This window comes from Spea bombifrons, chromosome 1 (genome assembly GCF_027358695.1).
Source record: "Spea bombifrons isolate aSpeBom1 chromosome 1, aSpeBom1.2.pri, whole genome shotgun sequence".
Lineage (NCBI taxonomy): Eukaryota > Metazoa > Chordata > Amphibia > Anura > Pelobatidae > Spea > Spea bombifrons.
The window spans coordinates 142,539,075-142,561,473 of NC_071087.1; the positions used below are offsets into that span (position 1 = coordinate 142,539,075).

The following is a 22,399-nucleotide window of genomic DNA, read 5'->3' on the forward strand; positions in this document are numbered from 1 at the left end:
TAGATAGTGAGCATGGGGAGGAGATTGTGAGGAAGGGTAGTAGAGGGGGTAGTAAGAATCTTGAAAGAGTGAGATAATGTGTGGATGAATTGTGTGAATGTGGGAAATAATGAATGAATTAATGTGTGGATGAATTGCGTGAATGAGTGAGAGTATAAATCAATATGTGGATAACTTTTGTGAATGAGAGAGAATGAATTCATTATTGTGTGGGTTAATTGTGTGAATCAATTAGAGAATGAGTAATTGTGTGAAGGAATTGTGTAAATGACAGAGTGAATGAGTAAGTGACTGTGTAAGTGTTTTGTGTGTATCATAGATGTATAAGTGATTTGGGGAAGGCAAAGATGACACAAGCAGGGTGTTTGAGCTTTGGGGGTCAAGATGTCTTATGCTGGGCTGTTTGGGGACAAAGATGTCTTACGGTGAGCTGTTTGTGGACAAAAATGGCTCACGCTGGGCTGTTTGGGGACAAAGATGGCTCAGGCTGGGCTGTAATTTGTGTGTGTAATCTGGGTGCTGGTCAAGTTCTATGTGGACACCAGGGCTGGGTTTGGGGAGTGCAACCTGTGATCTATGCCTGTAATTTAGTTTTTTTTTAATCTATACCTTTAATGCTGAGTTTATATGTGCTTTGCAGTTGATTTATACCTGCAAAGCCAGATTTCTGTGTTATTCTGTTGATCTATATCTGATATGCTATGTTTCCATACATTCTTTATGTATACGTGTGTTATTTATTTGATCTATACCTTCATTGGTGAGTTTACATGTGATCCCCAGTTGATCTATACCTGCAATGCTGGATTTGTATATTATTCTGTTGGACTATACCTGCAATGCAGTGAGGAAGGACAAGAGAGCTGTGCTTGTGTAGAAAATACACAAGCACAGCAGCCTTTTGTGGATTACTTTACCACTATCATCAGTATTCTGTCTGAGCATGATGGTAGCAAATCAAAATTAGTCAGTTTTTTAATTTTATTGGGGGTTATATTGGAAAGGAACTTGTGATGTACATCACTAATCATTGGATGCCAGCAGGGGTTTTATACCTGCACCCCAAAAGGAACATTCATCAGGCTGCCATTATGTAGAATACTTAGCTGTACAACACCTGACACACATCTCAGTAGAAATATAACATTAAAGAAACGGTTTGCTGCACAGCAACCTTAAATAATCTAAACAATAAAAACTATAAATCTAGTGTGTCTGAAAGCCCTTTGGCCATGTGTAATAAAAAAACAATGCAGGGAATTCCGTAATAAATTTATTTTAACAGTAGTTCCTGTCCTGTGTATGAAATACCATGAAGGGTTAATAACGACAGTGCTAATATTACTTCCTGTATCTATTGATCTAAGATCAGTCACAAGTTTGTTGTGCAATAGTATGCTCAGTGCTGTGTTTGTGTGCAGACTGACTTTTATTCTCTTCCTTATTTTGCTGTGCACAAAGGGAAAGGTAAGATTTGTGACTTTTATTTCTGAAATGTATGCCTTGTACATGATCCTCACTGTAAAATGAGGAATTCTACATCCGCAGGCACCGGCTGTATCCTTGCAGTCATATTGTTTGTTGTTTCAGTGCTTTCTGTATGTTTAACAGTCTGCAAAAGTATAGTGGCGATAGAGTCCCCAAGTGCTAGGGACTCTAGGCCACTATGGTAGAAGTTACCAGGCACAGGAAGCATAAGTATTTAAAATCAACGGTGCCGAGGGTCAGGCTTCCAGGGACTTAGATACTTAGTGAAGTAATCGTGCTTATACACTTTCTGACACTAACGTATTATATTATTGTGCTGACCACTCACAGCACAATAATATACCATACCTCTTAAAAGTACCGTATTTATCGACGTATAACACGCACTTTTTAAACCTAAATACGAAGCTGAAACCCTACCTGCGTGTTATACGCCGATAAATCCTAGAGCTGCACGATTTGCAGCGACGTCTCCCTCACTTCCGGTCCTGGGGAGGGTGCGTGTTATACGCCGGTGCGTGTTATACGCCGGCAAGTACGGTACTCGTTTTGGACTGGACTCCTGGACTGGTTGGGGAGATCACGGATCTCTCTAACCAGCTCAACATTAAGGTTGCCATCCAAACGCATTGGGCACACTGGGCCCAGCGTTCTAGGGGCCAACCCCGTGGTGAATCAAATTGCTGCCAGCAACACGAAGCCCTTTACAAAACAGTAGCGTATCTATAGGGGTAGGGGCCAGAAGAGAGGCCGCCTCCCCTGGGCCGGTCTTCAGAGGAGTGCCGAGGCAGCTGCACGATTGTGCCAGCCCTGCTCATCAGGCGCCACTGTGGGCAGTGCGCACCCAGCACCATCAGTGCTGGTCTGGGTAGGAGGTGTCCGATGAGCAGGGCTGGTTGGGGAGATTGCAATTGCAATTGAGATTGCAATTCAGACCTCGGCTTCCGTACTCCCTAATCACTAGCGTAGTCTTGAGGGAGCACCAAATACTGTATACTGATCTACTGCTTTTCTGCATCTGATCTGTTTTCCGTGTATGACTCTTGGCTACTACAATGATCTCGATTTGGGTACCAGACCCCGGCGTGTCCCAGACGTACCTACCTGTCCGGCTGCTTCCTAGCCCTCTGCCCTGCCTGAGGGCTTCCTAGCCGTCTGCCCTACCTGAGGGCTTCCTAGCTGACTGCCCTGCCTCAGGACTTCCTAGCCGTCTGCCCTGACAGTGGGTTTCCAGTTTCCTGCCTGTTTTTATCCTGCTCTCTCTGAACACCAAAAGATGGCGCCCAAAAGAAAATCTAAAGCTAAAGTAGAGCACAGCCCTGAACTGGACTCATCAGCCTGCCTACAGCCATGTTCTGAACCTGTCCCTGCATTGAGACTCCTACCTGATCCAGCACCGAGTGCCCTGACAGCATGTTAATGGACATTTGTGTGTAAAGGCAGTGTGTAAGGGAAATGTATGTGTATATGTGTTTATGGGCAGGTGTGTGTAAAGGCAGTGTATGTGTATATGGGCAAGTGTGTGTAAGGGCAGTGTACACGTATATGCGTATTAATTGGCAGGTGTGTGTGACGGAAGCGTGTATGTGTATATGTGTGTTTATGGGCAGGTGTGTGTAAATGAAGCGTGTAAGGGCAGTGCATATGTGTGTTTATGGGCAGGTGAGTGTAAAGCCAGTGTGTAAGTGCAATGTCAATAAAATAACCTATGGAAAAAAAATAGCTGGGGGGCACAATCTTTCATTCTTGCCTTGTGCGCAAAAGGAGCTAGCTATGGCTCTGGTCTGGGGCATCCGGAAAAAAGCTTATCCGGAGAAGACAAGGTGAGCACTACCATCAGTCCTGCGTAATGCCAACAGTAAAGCATCCTGAGACCATTCTCAGGATGGAGGTGGGCTCACTCGCTCAGCCGTAGAGCTCTGTATTGCTATGCTTCCTTATACTACAGTGCCACCGAGGTTCCTGAGAGGCTGTATTTCCTGCTGTCGTCTGCAATATTTCAACCTGATGATCCAAGTCTTGTATGTCCGGTGACTATGGGCAGAAGGAAGCAACGTCTGGCGGGTGTACTCAGTCGGGGTACGGGCCGTTCCCGTGACAGTTTGGTGAGGAACAATGTAGTTTCCAGCATGATGGAGCACCATGCTATAAGGCAAAAGTGATAACTAAGTAGCTCAGGGAACAAAACTTCGGGTCCATGGCCAGGAAAAACCCCAAACCTTAATCCCATTGAGAACTTGTGGTCAATCCTTAAGAGGCGGGTGGGCAAAAACCCACAAATTCTGACAAACACCAAGCATTGATTATGCAAGAATGGGCTGCCATCACTCATGATGTGGCCCAGAAGTTAATTGACAGCATGTCAGGGTGGATTGCAGAGATCTTGAAAAAGAACATTGATTCTTTGCATAATTGTCAATAAAGGCCTTTGACACTTATGAAATGCTTGTAATTATACTTCAGTATACCATAGTAACATCTGACAAAAATAATCTAAAAACGCTGAAGCAGCAAACTTTATGAAGACCAATACTTGAGTCATTCTCAATATTTTTGGCCATGCCTGTACTGTGTACATGTCCTGTTTTACCAATATACAGCGCTGTAGAATATGATGGTGGTATATATAATAACAATAAAAACAAAGCAGAAATAATTTTAGTTTCGGTAGCAAAAGTCAATCAGTGCCTGCTTATATGTCACCAATTTTACATGATTAAGATAAGGTGCAGTCATGTAGTAAGTACAGTATGGGGGAAGTATAACTGACTAATTGGTTCCTTTCCATAAGTCTATACATTGCTGGTCAGCAATATCTAAAACATTTATGTGTCCTGGGAAACATGGCCAATGTGGTCACAATAAATAGGTATGAATATGTTTTAGAAAAGAAGGTCCCTGCCCCATAAAGCCTACAGTCTCATTAACACACAACCCCCCCCCCCCAATTTTCTCCAGTTTTACATGACTTTTTACAGATATATATATATATCACATTACGAAGCCACTCCTCCAGAAGTGGGAGTGCTCCGGGTTGCCTCTCCTGTGAGGTTCCCAGGCAGGGATGGACTGGCGATGACGGAGCGGCCCTTGCTATTTAAAGCCAGCTGCTGGCCAAAGGCGTAAGTGTGGTCGGCATCTGGATATCCTAAGCCACACACAAGTTTTTATGCTCACATAGTGTGCGGATGGGCATATCCGGCATTTGCTTCAGCGCACTGGCAACCAGGAGATGTGCTCGGCTGATCTCCTGCAAGACAAAAAAAAGGGGAGATGCAAATGCATGATGAATGCCTCTATACATTTTTAAGGTGGAAAAATTTAATTTAAAGGAGACAATCAGCCCTCATTTGTGTTAAAGCATAAATGGTACAGTTATTTTACTCTGTAAACACTTTCAAAACAATTGGAGAAGACAATACAACTTCGTTTAAACACAATTTTTTTAACAACATAGTGAAGTATACATAATTAGAATTTTGATAAAAGTATCAGTTTATGCATTTCTATTATAATTTGACTTCATGTAGACTTTTACTATATACAGAAATAGAATTAGAACTCATAGCAATAAACATGCAGTATCTTTTTTAACCAGGATCATGATGTGTTGATGAGTTGGTTCAGATTGGAATCACCTGGACCATTTTCTTGTAATAAATAAACCCTGAAAGTTGTGCATTCTGTGTAACTTGAATACTGCTTGGTTGCATTTGTAAGTTCAGATTTTTTGTCATGATCTTTTAGCTCGGGAATGGCTTCTGGGATGCCTAATGATGAGGAAGTGGATGTCATGAGCATCAAGGAGTTTGACCCGGTTGAGATGGAAAAAAAAATGTCATTTTTAAATATTGACTTTCATCAATGTGCTGCAGAACAAAATGAAAAACATGCCGCCATACGCCAGCAATTGGGGAACAAGTACAATTTTGAAATGAGAAACGAAGTCAGGAGGTTGAAGTCTTTCTACACATTTAAGAAACTTTCTTCTTGGTGCCCGAAGTTGATGGCTGCTGCTGGTTTTTTTTTTACAGGAGTAGAGCTCAGTGTCCAGTGCTTTTGCTGCGGGCTTGTTTTCTGCACAGCAAGTCTGAGTACTCCTCCATATGAAGATCATATTAAACACAATCCTACATGTGCCTTTATCAGAGGCAAAGATGTTGGTAACATCTCAAAGTATGACATGCGTGTTCAGCTGCCAGAGCACAATCAGGAAAAATTGGGAGAGTTTATAGAAGAGGAAATTAGGTTAACATCCTTTGTTGGTTGGCCTTTCTATGCCAAGATCCCATCAGATATACTCGCCAAAGCAGGATTCTTCTTTACAGGTGAGGATACAATGTTTTCATTAGCTGAAGCTCCGTAGGTCACTTTATAATTCCAAGCAAAGGCCAGATTAATTGATGTGATTATATGTAGTAATTCAGATTTATGTTTTATGATATACATAGTTACATAGTTACATAGTTAGATAGGCTGAAAAAAGACATGCATCCATCAAGTTCAGCCTTTCCTATATCTGTTTATTTGTTGCTGTTGATCCAAAAGATCATTCTTCCTATTTATTGTAATGATAAAAGTAACAACTGCATTTAAAAGCTGGATACACTGCAACTACATAATTGGTTGTAGGCATTGTCCCAAAGAATTTGCCAGCCATGGATAAAGTCACCAAAAATAACTATTTATCTTCCTTTTCCCTTGTGCACTCACACTCCAGATTTTAACATGACAAGCTAAACTTTAACAGCTAAAAAGCACCAGACATGCATTTTAACCAGGTAGCTGAGGATGGCAGCAGTGTCAGATTCATTTTTGAAATTCAAGAACCTCACCCATGGGGCAAGAGGGGCAGTAGCCCTGGTGCTGCAAGGTGAGTGACTCCCTCTGAGCCTACTTCAGCTTCCAGAAGCAGACTTGATGCCAGCCTGAGTCCTACACCATTATTCTGCTGCTATGAAATCTGTGAGAGCCATAATCTAGGATCATTTGTCTCTACTAATGTGGGTCGAGGATGGGAGCTACAGACCAGCTGGAACCTTCAGTGGTGGACCAATTTATGTTGGATCCGGTTGCCAGGTTACATGGGCCCAGTGGGAAATGTACCAGCCATTGGGTTCTTTTGAAGCATAAAGCCAATCTTTATTCGCCATTACAACACTGTGAGGGTCAGTGGGCAACATGTTTGAAACATTATTTTCATTGTCTTACGTTATCTAGACAGGAAGCAGAAATTATTTGGTTGTTATCAAACATCTAGTGGATTAAACATAAACATTTTTGTTGAAAACATAATGGAAAACCTATTTTTAGCAGCTGACATTCTGCTTTTTATGTGTATTCAATATGCTGAACTTGCTGTTATATAAAGAAAAGGGTTTGAACTGTATTTTTGTGCCTCCTTCAGGAAAAAAAGACACAGTGCAGTGCTTCTCCTGTTTGGGATGTTTGGGAAATTGGGAAGAAAATGATGATCCCTGGAGAGAACATGCAAAGTGGTTTCCAGAGTAAGAGCTACTGTGTTTTATTTTAACCTACGTCATAATATTCTGTTTCAAGTAGATGGGCTTTTGTGTGTTTGTTAGATGCTTTCTGATGTTAAAAAGTGGCCAGTAAGGAGGTCGCTTTATGCAATGAACCAATAGCAAATCATACAAAATGATGATAATATGCCAGCGTACTGCCTTTTATAGATACAGTTATTTTTTACTCCACAAAACAGTGGATAACAGTGATGATTTGTGTGAAAGGGTGAGTGTTAATGTGTTTGTGTTGTAATTACTTTGTATGTATAAGTGTATGTTAGCACTGGTTTGTGTTAGCATGCGTGTATAAGAGAGTGTTATGAGTATGTATATATTAGTGTATGTTAGTGTGAATGTGTGTTAGCACATTAATATTCATGGGTTTGTGTTAATTCAATAGGCTATTCCTCCATTTTCATCAGTTCGCAGGCATTTTACACTGCTTAGGAACTATTCCTCACATGTCTTACCATACTATTTTTAAGGTGCAAATATTTAAGAAGTAAGAAAACGCCAGAAGAAATCAGACTGTACGCTAAATATTACAATGGATTTTCTGGATTTACGGTAAATTGATTTTTTTCAGACACAATACAGTCAATCAATTTCATTAAGGGCATAGTTGATTAGTGCTCAAATAATTGTATAATTTGAATGTATATTGAGACATTTACCTTTCAGGGAACGCATTTCACTGAAGTTCTTGGTGATAGGATTTTCCCTTCAGAAGCAAGTAAGTATTAACATGAAATGTAGTAAATTCTCATCCTTGGTTTGATTTTTTTTTTTACAGTTTTTGTTTTGCAGCTTTCCAACAGAACCCTGTATAACCACTTGAGTATATTATATGACATTTTAATTCAATATAGCATGCAACATATTTGCATTCTGCAAGAAATAAAGTTGTTAGTCTCCCCATAATATCAATTAAGATTTTTTTAAAAAAAATCTATTTCCTAATATCCACTGGGCAGATGGTGATAACTTCACAGTTGCTTTACCTGTTTTCACTCACACTCCGAGTCCAAATATTTTTTGACCATGTACCATCAATCAGCACGTTTTGCCCAGGTCCCACCTATTGCTTAACTTGAAAGCATTCTTCATTGATTTTTGATCTGTAGCAAGCACCAATTATAGGGTTGTCTATAGGACTCTGCAATGATATAGATTCATTGAAAGGAAAAAATTGCATTAGGTGCCATCACTATATATCTTACAATCAAATGGTTCCAGGTTTTTAGGGGCCATAAACAAAACGATTTAATGGGCCTATCTTAAGTACAATGGATGAAAATGGATAATTATAGATAAACAAAAGAACATAATACTTATGATCACGAGTTGTTAATGAACAAGATCATAGATAGAAATCTGTGCCTCGTCCCTGCTTCTCAGTGTAATTGCTGAGAACTCCAATGTATGAGATCGTCCCTTTTATGCATTTCACTTACCATACATGCGCTACTACCAGCATTCATCCACAGCACACTTAGTGCTATTTCGTGATAATTTGTTAGCAATGTAAAAAAACTGTTAGTACCTTTTGGAGAGAGATTCCATTCTGGCTGCAATTATGCATGTATTATGTATTACTTCTTTTGAAGGGTTGGCAAACACCAACATTTTTGAGAACGAAGCAGTTCGCCTCGATTCATTTAAGAGATGGCCAGAGAATGCCCACGTAGAACCTGCGGATCTAGCAAAAGCTGGATTTTACTACACAGGTGAAAACATATTTACATTTATGGATGATCTCTGATTAACCCCTTACTGACAAAGCCCGTACATGTATGGACTCAAAATGCATTGTTTTCAATGGGTTTAGGGACTGCCCATTGTCCTTAAGGGGTTAAAAAAGGAATTAAGTACAGTGCCACTAATATGGACACCCTTGCTAAAAATGAGCAAAGAAGGTTATGTAAATAGGAAGAGGAAATTGTTCCACCATGACTTATAAATATTAGGTAACACATAGGCCAAATTTCCTTAGCCATTCATCACAATAGGTAAGACCAAGGAATATAGCTGTGATGTGCGGGAAAAAGGTTGTTGAGCTTTACAAATTGGGAAGTGGTTACAAGAAAATAGCAAAAGCATTGAAAATCCAACTAACTTCTGCAATTCTCCAAGGATCAAAGCTGGAGAATTGCAGAAGTTAGTTCCGTCATGGGGTCAGAAAGTCTCCAAAACTATAATCAGACATCACCTCAGTCTCCACCACGTTTTTTGGAAGGGTTTCAAGAGAAAAGCCTCTACTCCAAAAACAAACTCAGCCATTAAAATTGGCCGTGGTTGGAACTTCCAGTAGGACAATGATCTAAACACACATCAAAATCAATACAAAAATGATTTACTGACCATAAAATCAAGGTCCTACCATGGCCACCCCAGTCCTCTGACTTGAACCCCATAGAAAACCTGTAGGTTAAACTGAAGAGCAGAGTCCACCAGTGTCAACCTCGAAATTTGAAGGATCTGGAGAGAATGGTCTCAGATCCCTTGCCATATATTCTCCAACCTTCAGGCATTATAGGAGAAGACTCAGAGCTGTTATCTTGGCAAAGGGAGGTAGTACAAAGTATTGAGTAAAAGGGTGCCAATGATTATGTCCTAGAGTATATATATATATATATATATATATATATATATATATGTGTGTGTTCAGCAACAGCTACTTTCTCATTCCAGGACTGTCTGATACTGTTAAGTGCTTTACTTGTGGTATCTGCTTACAATTATTTGAACCAGGGGATGATCCCCATAAAGAACACCTGAAGTACAGCTCGGGGTAGGTGAACTGTTAACTTGGCCTCAAATATGAGATGCATATTTTTTAGCATAACTAAATCAATTTTTTAAAACTACATGTGGGTTGTGATTTTTGTTGGTCAATCAGGGTAATTGTTTTTGAAGCCATTTTGTTTAAAAGTTCATCTTATGGAGGCTGACAGGCTGTGTGTGGCACATCCAGCTTTATCAATAATAAATAATATCCAGCGGTCAACTGCCTTTTCTCATAGTATATATAATTAAAGCTGTTCCACATACACATGTACCACATGCTAAAAGGGCCCACTCATTCTCCAATGGGCGAATGAGGAAGATGCCAAAAATGTACATTGCCTTCATTTTTTTCCCTTTCTTATTGTATACAAATGTCAATGTTTTTAATTTTAACTGATTTTTCCCTCATGCAGATGTGGGTTTTTACAGAAACTGATGCTTGTGAAACACACAGGCATGAAAAGCAAAAGCCAGAAAATGAGCATGCAACTTCAGGTAAAATACCAAATGAATGTTGCAGGAATTGTATAACAGTATTTTATCAAATGAACAGGAATACACATATCTTAACATTTTTGGTATCTATAATACAGTTAGTCAGCATATGTTATATACAAACAGAAAACCAATAGCCATTTTAAGGTCCCCCCTTAATTCATAATGCACCTTACTTATAGATATGCCCCTCTTAGGGTGACCACAATGGGACTTTAAGTCCCGGGTCCCGGGCAGCCTCAATCTGGGACAATGCATTGTCCTGGAATTGAAACACCTTCGGAGGAGAGGGGCGCAGAGGGGTCGCTCATGAAGTTTTCAGCAACCGCTCGGCACCCCTCACTCTCCTCCACAAGACCTCTAGCTTGGTCATGGTGCCAGCATTTCATGCTGATCACCGGAATATGACCAGTGAAGCAGTGCGCACCGCAGCAGAGCAGTGAGAGAGAGTCCTCGCGCTCCCACCGCAGATAGTAGATAGTAGAGAAGGGAGGGAGAGGGGGGGTAGATAGTGAGAAGGGAGGGAGAGGGGGGTAGATAGTGAGAAGGGAGGGAGAGGGGGTAGATAGTGGGGAAGGGGGTAGTAAGAGTATTGAAATAAATAAAGAGTGAGAATGAGTGTGAAAATGTATGAATTAATGTGCGGGTTAATTGTCTAAATGAGTGAGAGTATGAATTAATGTGTGGATGAATTTGTAAGAATACATTAATGAATATGTGTAAATGATTTGTGTGAATGAGTGAGAGAATAAATGATTGTGTGAATTAATTATGTGAATGAAAGTGTGAATTAGTGAGTGACTGTAAAAGTATTTTTATGTATTATCTATGTGTAATTGTTTTGTAGAAAGGCAACGAAGGCACAAGGAGGGTGTTTATGGGACAAAGATGGCATAGGACGAGCTGTTTGGGGACAAAGTTGACTAATGCTGGGCTGTTTGGGGACAAATATGGCAAGTCCTATGTGTGTAATTTGGGTGCTGGTCAGGTCCTATGTGGGCAGTGTGGATGCTGGCTTTGGGGTGTGCAACCTGTGATTTATGCCTGCAATTTAGGGTGTTTCTATACCTGCTGAGTTTTTATGTGAATTCCAATTGATCTATACCTGCAAAGCTGGGTTTGTGTGTTATTCTGTTGATCCATATCTCCATTTCTGCTATGCTATGTTTTCATACATTATTTATGTATACCTGCAAATATAAGGTTTGTATGTCTTATTCAGTTGATCTATACATGCAAGTGCTGTTTTATGTGTTTATTTGATCTATACCTATTTTTTGCTGCGGAAGCGGAGGGAGTGATTGCATGCTAGGGAGCGTGGAGCGGGGGCCCAGGGAAGTGCTTGCATATGGTTCAATTATTTCAATAAAAAAATGTCTTGGCAGCAGGGTCCGGTGCTCCGTCATAGAAGCCCCCGCGGAAGTGCCAGCAGCAGAAGTTGTCTGCGTGCATCGCACAAATGTTCACTGGCTGCTATGTGTGCAGACAACCTCCGCTGCTGCTGGCCGGTACGTCCACTGGAGCATCTATGGTGGAGCACTGGAAGGTCATGTAATGCTGGCGCTCCTTCATATAAGCCCCGGCGGAAGTGCCAGCAGCATCGGGGGTTGTGTACAGACGTCCACCAACTGCTCAAGAGGAGGATCCGGGTCCCCTGCAGCGCTGTGGGGGATCTGGATTCTAACCCTGCTGCTTGCTCACAGCAGGGCTAAATGAAAAAGAAAAAATAAACACCTGCCTGGTGCCTGGAACTGCAGGTCCCGGGCGTCGGCCAATATGAATTGTGCATCCCTGTGCTAAACCCCGATTATAGGCCGCACCCCTACTTTAAAGACTTAAAGTGGGGGGGGAGTGCAGCCTATATTTGGGCAAATACGGTATGATTGTAACAATTGCATAAAATATCCTTTCCTATTTTTTTCTACCAGTTTGGAGTTTCAGAAACAAATGTTAACGATACGAAACATGGTAAGTAGCTCATTCTTTTTTTACACTTAAGTGTATCGTGACCTACATTTTAATCATTTATAATAATCTTGGGTATATTCTTATCCACTCATTAACATGGATACTACTTGATCCTGAAGGAAGATATCGTTTATGAAACCTTTTGTTGTAGAGACACATAAGCTTAAAAATGTCACATGTGCTGAAGGCTTATGTGACTCTTAATCTATGAACTCTAGTCCACTAAAAGGAAGCACAAAACTACTGGATTAACATTCAGATCTGTGAAAAAGTATTTTCCTCTTTCCTGATTTTCTGTGTTTCTGTTGCACTTAAATATTTAAGATCATCAAACTTATTTCCATCAAAGATAATCTGAGTAAATACAAAATGCAGCTTTTAAATGATGATCTCATGTATAGTAGGAAAAAGCTATACAACCATACCTGATCCCATGTGAAAAAGTAATTGCCCCCTTAGTCACTAAATCAGCCAATTAACCAAATGTAATTGATAATTGGGTCAAATTTCACTAGACACACAGGCGTGATTACTACCAGCCCTGTTGAATCTAGATTGTAAACTAAAAAACAGGGCTCTCTCCACCTAATGTTTCGGTTTGTCTTAGTCTGTCAATTCTAGTTTTGTCGTACCCCTTGAATATATGTATTGTATTAAGCGCTACGAAAATTGTTGGTTCTATATAAACAAAAGATAATAGTACTAATAAATATTAATTAAATAGTTAATATGCACACCAATTGGTTGATGCCAGAGGAGGCCCCTGCAGACGACCAATAGACTCACTCGCATGGCCCTTTAACTCCTGACGACGAACTTACGGATTTCCGCTCCTGTTAACCCCTGCGATGCTGCGTAGATAGCGGGAGCAGAAATCCGTAGGTTTGCCTTCAGGAGCTAAACTTTAAAGACGAGACAGGCCAAGTTCCCTGTCAGGAGTTAAAGGGCTGTGCAAACGACTCAATTGGTTGATGCCATAGGAGGCCCCTGCAGGCAGCCAATAGGCTCACTCGCACGGTCCTTTAACTCCTGACGGCGCAACTTGGCCTGGGGAGACCATGGACCAAGTTCCGCGTCAGAAGTTAAAGGTGTACTTCATTGGTTGATGGCAGAGGATGCCCCTGCAGGCGACCAATAGAGTTGCTCACACAGACATTTAAAATCCTGGTGCCAAAGCTGCTGTGTAGTGCGTGCCAGGTTAACCCCGTATTAACTCCTTCTACAAAAAAGGCTAAAAAAAAACGAAGGAAAAAAAAACGAACACTGAGAATGTACACGAACATTTGCCCGAACCGAACACAGGAACGGGCGAATATTCATGGAAGATTTTTCCCCCCACGAAGACGAAAACGAAGACCTAGCTGGCACCCAAGTCTAGTATAAAGTATATTGCATTGTTCTACAGCCTTAAAAGTCACAATAATGCATAGAAGAACAGCAGAAAATATATGTAACCCTGCACTTTAACCACAACCCCTGAAAACTAACTGCTGCACCACTACATAGAGAGAGGGAATGTAGAGCAAAGGAACGTTTACAAATAGGAGTTCCATTGGATAAAAGGGTTATTGAGCATTTTTGGTAAAATATTAAATATAATTTCTAGCCCAATAGCTGCACTCACCCACTGTACTCTTGCTAAAAACATTGATATTTGAGTGGTAACGTCCCCTGAACAGATATATACACTTCTGCTCACGTGAAGATTCTGAAAACCCACGCAGAGTAGCAACATATTGTTTTTCAGTACTAAAATTCTGTTTTGTTTTTTTTTGCAGGTAAAACAATTTTCTATAAATCTTCTCTTCAAGAGGCAACAAACCTGAGACTACAGCTTGTGGAACTGTATAATAATTCAAGTTTCAGTAAATTATTGCCCTTTCCTGACTCCTCTCACCTTTCCATAGATCTCAAATCCATCTTTGCCGATATATCTGTTGTTCTAAAGGACACCAAAAATCAGCCCGTTGAGCAGCTCACACTGCCTGATATTCTTTCCCACTTGAGTGACATCACCATGATCGAAGGTGAAGCTGGCAGTGGGAAAACAGCTCTTCTTCGGAAGATAGCCATTCTTTGGGCCTCAGGGTCCTGCCCCATACTAAGCAGGTTTGCCCTCGTCTTTTATATTTCTGCTTCCTCCATTGAAAAAGGACAGACATTAAGCAATGCCATCTGCAAACAATTATTTGGGTCTACAACATCTCTCATGGAGTATACTGTAGGGGAAATTATAAATCATTTAGGAAACAAGGTCCTTTTCCTGGTTGATGACTATGGGATAATGGACTCTGGACTTTCTGAAGCTTTAGAGGAACTTCTGCAAAATAACCATATAAACAGAGTAAGTCTGGCAGTCACTGTGCGCACTGGTAATGGCAGAAGACTTCGGAAGTATGCAAGGATGGTACTGAGCATCCAAGAATTCCCCTTGTACAGCTCGATATATATTTATAGACAACTCTTTTCCCATGATATGGAATTTCTTAAGGTCTTTTTAGTGGAACTGATATCTTCCAGTACATTTCAGGCTGCATTAAAGTCTCCTTTATTTGCAATTGCACTTTGTATTTTCTGGGTGGAAAATCCAAATGTGAAAATATCTGGCGATGCCACAATTTCTAAAGCATTTCTGACTCATACCAAGTTAAAATATCACAAAGAAACTAAAAAACTAGAAGCTGCTGTCTCATTGTGTGGAGAACTTGCCCTCATGGGCCTCTTCCAGTCTAAGTTTGAGTTCACAGAATCTGATGTTCAGACAGCAGGTGTCGATAGTGACTGTGCTCTAAAATATGGACTTTTAAGCAAGTTTACCTCCCAGAGACTTCATCCAATATACAGATTCTTCCACCCATCCTTTCAGGAGTTCCTTGCAGGGAAAAGGATCAGCGAGCTCCTGGAATCTGCTGATGAAGTTCAGGTAGAACATGGAAAGCAATACCTGCAGAAAATAAATACCTTCATAAGTGCCGCCACATGTTATCATTATTTCTTGAAGTATTCCTGCATGCATTCTTCCAAAACAACAATTCACTGATCATTTCTTACCTGTTTGACATGCTGAACAACGGCGATGCATATGACTGTCCAGCTGATTCAAAACTTTACTTACAGCATCACCCAGACCTTGCGAGCAAAGGCGAAATGCTCAGTCTTTTAAGTAGCAATAGACGTGGCTTCCACCACTCATTTCTGATCCACATGTTATTAGATTTTGCTATTGAAGTGTCACAAGAATCCGGGTCATTGCCTGAATGCACCCCTATTATCTTGAAGTTCATTAGTGGAAAAGATCTTGTTGTAGATTTGCAATCTCCTAATATGAATTTGTGCAGATTTTTGAAAGAACATCCAGAAGCATTCTCCTTGATAAACAGCTTGACGTTATCTGTATCTAGAAATGAGCATGCTTTAAAAATGGATTTCATAAATTCTGAGACGTTTGCATCTCACTGGGGTGCTCCAGTGGTTGACCAAGATTATTCTAATGCATTTCAGGAGTGGCGCTGTACAAGTGGTACCGAGAACTATTATGGTAGAAAACATGTAGACATTTCAAAGTTCGGTTTTGGTTTTGAATTGAGGCCTTATAAAATTTCAGTTCTAAAAGTTGAAGTCATTGACCACATGGCAGATTGGGAGAAGATCATTAGAAATCTAATGGTGTTTCTGCCTCTTTCTAATCATATTGAACTGATTTTGAAAGACTGCCCTGGATTTGTTGGGTGGATGAGCTTTTGCATCAAGCAGTACAAGACTTGTTTTCTAAAGTGCAGTATACAAAAGGTAGAATTAAGCACAGACGAGCAAGAATTGATAACACAGATGTCTTCACTGCAGAGTCTTGAAATAACAAACACACATCCACCAGGTAATAATGAAGCATAATTTTATTACTACAATTAGTATAAAATATAATGTATTTGTGAATAAACTGTACAAAAAAACAGGTCCAGGATGGCCATCTGGCACACTGGGATAAAGCCTGCCTCTCCAGCAGGCAGATTGGCCTCTGTGGTATGTGTGTGCTCACCGTGAGAGTATAAAAAATGTAATGTGCAGTCATGCGCGTCCAGGTGGTAGATGCATGTATGCCATTTGCATACTTGCCAACCTTAGCGCCAGGTCTCCCAGGACATAAATTGTGCAGAGCCTAAAGTAGGTTGAGGTATGTAGTGCTGCATGACTCCACCCACTTTAGGCCCCACCCCTTTTGTCCCGGGGTTCCGGATCTCATTTATCAGCGTATGGGCTGTGTGCTTAAACGCAATGCTGAGTAGACAGTTTAATGTATTGTGCATAATCAGTATTTTTATGCCGGGACAGACCCGAATTTTGTGGAACAGGACCTAAAAATTTTAGCAGGTATAAATTTAGGGCTGCTGGCTTTAGTCTAGCCCTGGTAAGTCTAGCCCTGGTAAGTAATGTTGAGTACAGTGTGTTGTGATTAGGGTTCGTAAAGAGAAAGGGGTTCAAAAAATTAGCCAATAGACACCCATTTTTGTGTAATAAATACCTAATCACTTTTATCCGGTAGCACCAATAACAGTAGCGTGCCTAACCATAAGTGCACTCCCAGTGCCCCCGGCCATTTGTCCAGCACATTGCTTTTGAATTATGAGGTATATTCAGAAATGAGGGTGGCGGATTCCTTTTCTATTAGCCTTCTTCTCCTCTTTTGGCCATGACATGACCTTACTTATATCCTATTTCTACCTATGGGACTGAAGGTGGACATCTTTATCTATATTTATTTATATTTATTGCCTGTTTTGTGGTGGCTGGAGTCGTCTTGTGTTACAAAAAGGGTTACATATGCTCCATAAAATATATTCTCGCTAATCTACTTTTTTTTTGCCTAGAACATATCATTTTACATCTGCTTAGATTTGTGAAGTTGAAGGAACTGATTCTGAACATCTCGTCTCCTGATTGTGAAGTGATGTCCCTTTTTCCAGATGAAAACCTGCAAAATATTGAAAGAATAGTTTTCAATAATATGAATCTGAGTAACCATTCATCCCGACTAGGCAAGTGCATCTTTATTTCATAGCAGATGCTGAATCTATTTCATTTACTAAACTAGAATTCTGTACAGAAGTAAAGTTTTCATTATACCCCTGATGAAGCTGAACTATGCGTGTCAGGATGCTTTTGTTTAAACAATTGATATTTTATTTATTTTGGTTAGGGTTTCTCTTAAGTCTGGTAAAGGGATATTTGGAAGTAATTATTGAGAATCAAGTTCTGTTCACACTGAGCAGTTTAATTGGAATGCTGACCTGTGATTCTAATGGAGAGACAGAATTGTGGTATTTAGTTAATTTAGTTAACTTAATTTAGTTGTGGGATTATACATCCAATTTTCCACCACTTTCTACATAGCGTTTTGAATAAATGCTGATTTTAACAGATTTTTTTCTTAGTTTTTTGTATTCTGTACAGAAGTAACCTTCACACCATAAACGTTGTCTAAATGTGTTATGTTTTGCACCCCCATTCTACAGCGCTAAGGAATATATTGGTGCTATAAAAACAAAAGATAATAACATCTGGTTAATTATTTGATGGTTTGATCATTAAATTGTCTCAGATAATGCCTCCTGGCTAATCGCAGTGTCCTAACCCACCTTTTAAAGCTTCTAGGACCTTCCATGTCTGCTGTCATTGTTGTTACAGCTCTCGGTGCATGGCACACAGTAAAATATCAACTGCCAGGTACCAGCTTTTTGTGATAGATACTTCAGTAAATACCCCATAGGCACCAATTGCCTTCACAAACCTTGTCGCAGACATGGTAATTAAAGAAAGGTATTGCTTATTGTGTGTGTCTATCTTTCAGTAAAATTAATTGAAAACTCGCGTAACCTGACATCTTTTCGTCTGAGCTGTGACTGGTGCCCTGAATTTGGTAAAGTAATGGCTGCAGTGTGTCAAAATGGGAAAATTCAAGAACTCAGCCTTTGCGGATTATTTATAACGAACAAAGAAATTGTGCATTTGGGTAAGATGCTCATACTGTCTCATTATTTTATATTGTCACAAACATACCCTGTATTACATCTGTCCCATCCAGAGAAACAAACACTCTTAACTTGGCAATCCATTTAACCCCAAGCCTTCTTGTAAGGTACGATTACTCATTTGGGCTACAAGTTCATGACATGCTGTACCTAATGACAGCTCTCTCTCAGACTCATTAACACATGATATGGAAACTTTCACAACCAGCTGTCCAATAGTCCAGAGAATCGTGGAACTGGATTAGAAATACCGTATTGGCCCGAATATAGGCCGCACTTTTTTCCCCCACTTTAAGTCTTTAAAAAAAAAATCTCGGGGGGGGGGACAGAGTGGCAGCATATCTCGGGGGGGAGGACAGAGTGGCAGCATATCTCGGGGGGGACAGTGGCAGCATATCTCGGGGGGGACAGAGTGGCAGCATATCTCGGGGGGGGACAGAGTGGCAGCATGTTTTTTTGGTGCTTTTTTTAAAGAAAAAAACTTTTTTTTTATATACTTGCTGGTAACAGTTATTTTTGCTTTGTTTTAGATGACAAAATGTATAATTCTAAATTTAAAGCAAAGTCTTGGAATGGTATACATTGCATTAAACTTAAAATGATTACATTATTTTTTTTTCAGCCTCTGCCATGCCGTCACTTACAAATCTTAAAGTTTTGGAAATTGAAGGGAGCCATTGTGTGGATGTTGAACCATTAGAGGCGCTGGGTATGAGTTTTTCAGCTGTTGTCTTTTCTGAATGGCTTCCGAGCTTAAATCAATGGCCCCCCAAGACTTTTTGGTTTATGTGCACATTTAATTGTATATGAGCTAATGGTTGACACCAATAATGGAACACATTTTTCTTTCTGTAGATGAATTTGTGAATGTGCTGGGCACTCTACGCCCCAAAGCTACACCCCCAATACTGCCCACATCTATGGTCTACGTCTCTGGTGCTCCCAGCCTTTAAGAAAAAGAGGCTTTGGGATATGAGGTCATATCCCGTCTGACGTATTTTAAAATTGCACACCCCACTTCAATGAAGTCTATGGAGGCTGTGCTGAGATATATACTGTATAATTTATTTATATATATATATATATATATATATATATATATATATATATATATATATATAATTATAATCATGTCAAGAACTTGAAATGCTCTATTCTTAAATAGACAGCTTCTACAGTCGTTAAGGGATTGTTTTCCATATTTTAAAGATCATGGCTATTTATCTTTGTTTTATCACTTTCTAATTATTTGTGTCTAGTCCACACACTACCATCTCTTGTGCACCTGGAGGAACTGAAGCTACCCAGTGGGCCAGCAGTTAGGGAAGTTGCACCATCCATTATAAAGCAATTTCAACACTTAAGGAACCTCAGAGATCTTTTTCTCACAAATGATGTTTTAGATGACAGCAGCCTATTGGAGTTGGGTAAGATGGTCCTCTGACTGTGTGTAGTGAGTGTACAATGCTGATTTAGACTCCTACACCCAACTCTAGGACATGTGTAACCAGCTGGACAAACAATGCATCAGTTACCACAAATAATTATAGCAGTTCCAATACTTCTGCTCATCACAAAGATTCTAACTCTCTTTACCTAGTTACAATACAGTCACAGTCTACATGGCAATAATTTACATTCCACTGAACTTTTCACAGCAATGCTCCAATTGTTCTACTTCTAATAGAATGAATGAACCTTTATATTCTGTGGTAATCTACAATTTATATTAGACAACAAGAGATGATGTCTCTCTGAACAGAAATATATTTAGCATGCTTTTGCTTAGATAGTCTTTTTCATCCCTTTGCTGGGTTTAGTTGTTTTTTATCTTAATGCTAGTTAAATATTATTGTTACAGAACGTGGCTCACAGCCCATTCATATAGAATGAGAGGTCCACAATGACAGTGTCTTACTGTTTTGGGAATTGTTACCAATTGCAGAGTTTTGCTCTTGGCTAGGAAAATTCTAAAAATTTCACAATAATATTGCAAATAGCATGTTTTAATGTTCATTAGTTAACATTATTAATGAATAATTAATATTTCCTTTTCAGCTAAAGAAGCAAAAGAAGGCAATTTAAGAAATCTTCGGAACCTAAACCTCTCTGTTAACCATGGCATTACGCAATCTGGATGGAGAGACTTCTTCCTAAAATTAGACAACATGCCAAATCTAAATGAGCTTTCCATTATTCGAATATATACTCATCAGTTTAAAACAGACCCCACAACCTTCATTGCTTTAGTTCAGTGTGTTTCCAGGCTTCACAATCTGAACAAACTAATCATGCATGGATGGCTTCTGGATGAAAAAGACCTTGACATGTTTGATGCAATGAAACAAAAGCACCCACAGGCCAAGAGCTTTATGTTAATGTGGCAGTGGATCCTACCATTCCGTCCTGTTGTCAAGGAATAGAAAACATGAGTTACAGACCACATATGCTGTGCCAAGCAAGACACAGTTCACAATAAAATAAAGATAATGTCCATGACACTGCTTGGCGTGAACTGTATAATGCTGTATATATGATAATTCATATGTAGGAGATTCAGTTATTTAGTTGAGAATAATAGTTTAGTTGTCATAATCCAATAGGAACATCGTATGACATTTTAATGCCATTATATAAGTAACAAAAATAGTTGCCAACATCTTGTGCTGGACCATCAGGACAGACTGATTTTATTCATGCAGTTACATCTGGTTACCATAGTGCAAAGAGCTAAAAAAGATAAAGGAAAACTGATTTATATTTCTGTGACACGGTTCATCCTATTAATAACAAAATTTTAACATTAGCAACATTTCAATAATACGACAATGAGAGTTCATATAGTACTTAATGCAGCAAGTCTTAAGGATAAGATGTTAATAAGAATGGTCCCTGAGGTATTTTGCATTGTTGCATGGGATTTAATTGATAAAGGCTTTAGAGGTACCATGCAGATGGTCTTACACAAGAAGTACAGTGGACTTCCCCTGAAGAGGTAATTCTAAGGGATATGAAACCCAGAATAGCTGTCTTAAGGTTGTTTGGATAAACGGATTACTACCTTTGGGGAATCCAGATGTAATTATAATGTAGATTTCACCTTGTAATGTACTTTAGTAGTAAATCTACCTGTCTGCATGACTCATATTGGACTACACTTCCCATCATGTTCAGATGTCACTAGTAGTTTATAAAGCTGGGAGTCCAAAAGTCCACGGACAAATTAACAATCAATCTGGTTCAGGTACCAAAAATAAACTTGACATTAATCATCATTGCATAAAAACTGCTTATATGTAGGGCTAGACTTACCAAGTATCAGTTTAAAAAAAGTAATTATATTTGTTATTATATGCATACCAAAAATATGACAAAAAGTCATGGTTTACTGGATTGTAAAATCTAATTTTTGTTGAAATGTATCTTTATTAAAATGTTCAACTACTACAATACAGAGTGATCAGAAGTATTTGGACATCTTACCATGGGTTTGTTGGACATCTCATTACAAAACCATGAGCAGTTGGTTTTCCTTTTTGGCTATAACAAGCACCACTATTCTGACCTGTTCTCAAGATTTTGGAGTGTTTCTGTGGGACTTTTTGCCCATTCATCCAGTAGAGCATTTGCAAGGTCCGGCACCGATGTTGGACTAGAAGGCCTGAGTTGCAATCTCTGTTCCAGTTCATCCTAAAGATTTTCTTTGTGGATTGAGGTCAGGGCTGTGTGAGGGTCAGTCAAGTTCTTCCACACCAAACTCATCCAACCATGTCTGCATGGACCTCGCTTTGTACACTGGGGAGCAATCATGCTGGAATAGAAAATGGCCTTCCCCAAACTCTTCCCACAAAGTTGGAAGCATAGCGTTGTCTTAAGGGGACATATACCGTATTGGCTCGGATATAGGCCGCCCCCGTATATAGGCCGCACCCTAAAAGTTTGGTGCTTTTTTAAAGAAAAAAACATGCTGCCACTCTGTCCCCCCCGAGATATGCTACCACTGTCCTCCCCCCCGAGATATGCTACCACTGTCCTCCCCCCCGAGATATGCTGCCACTGTCCTCCCTCCCCGAGATATGCTACCACTGTCCTCCCCCCGAGATATGCTGC

At 39.9% G+C, this 22,399-nt stretch overlaps 1 protein-coding gene across 1 annotated transcript; it reads left to right on the forward strand.

Annotated features, from left to right (window-relative positions):
* The first annotated feature begins 1,394 nt into the window (after nucleotides 1-1,394).
* Nucleotides 1,395-20,788, forward strand: NAIP (NLR family apoptosis inhibitory protein). The gene is given in 16 exon segments (XM_053475425.1): nucleotides 1,395-1,467; nucleotides 5,236-5,816; nucleotides 6,896-6,995; nucleotides 7,499-7,580; nucleotides 7,695-7,746; nucleotides 8,621-8,740; nucleotides 9,705-9,804; nucleotides 10,214-10,295; nucleotides 12,224-12,263; nucleotides 14,042-15,294; nucleotides 15,297-16,137; nucleotides 17,129-17,296; nucleotides 18,109-18,270; nucleotides 18,912-18,998; nucleotides 19,549-19,716; nucleotides 20,348-20,788. Coding segments are annotated over 15 exon segments (4,194 nt in total). The 5' UTR covers nucleotides 1,395-1,467; nucleotides 5,236-5,242; the 3' UTR covers nucleotides 20,713-20,788.
* Nucleotides 20,789-22,399: the final 1,611 nt, after the last annotated feature.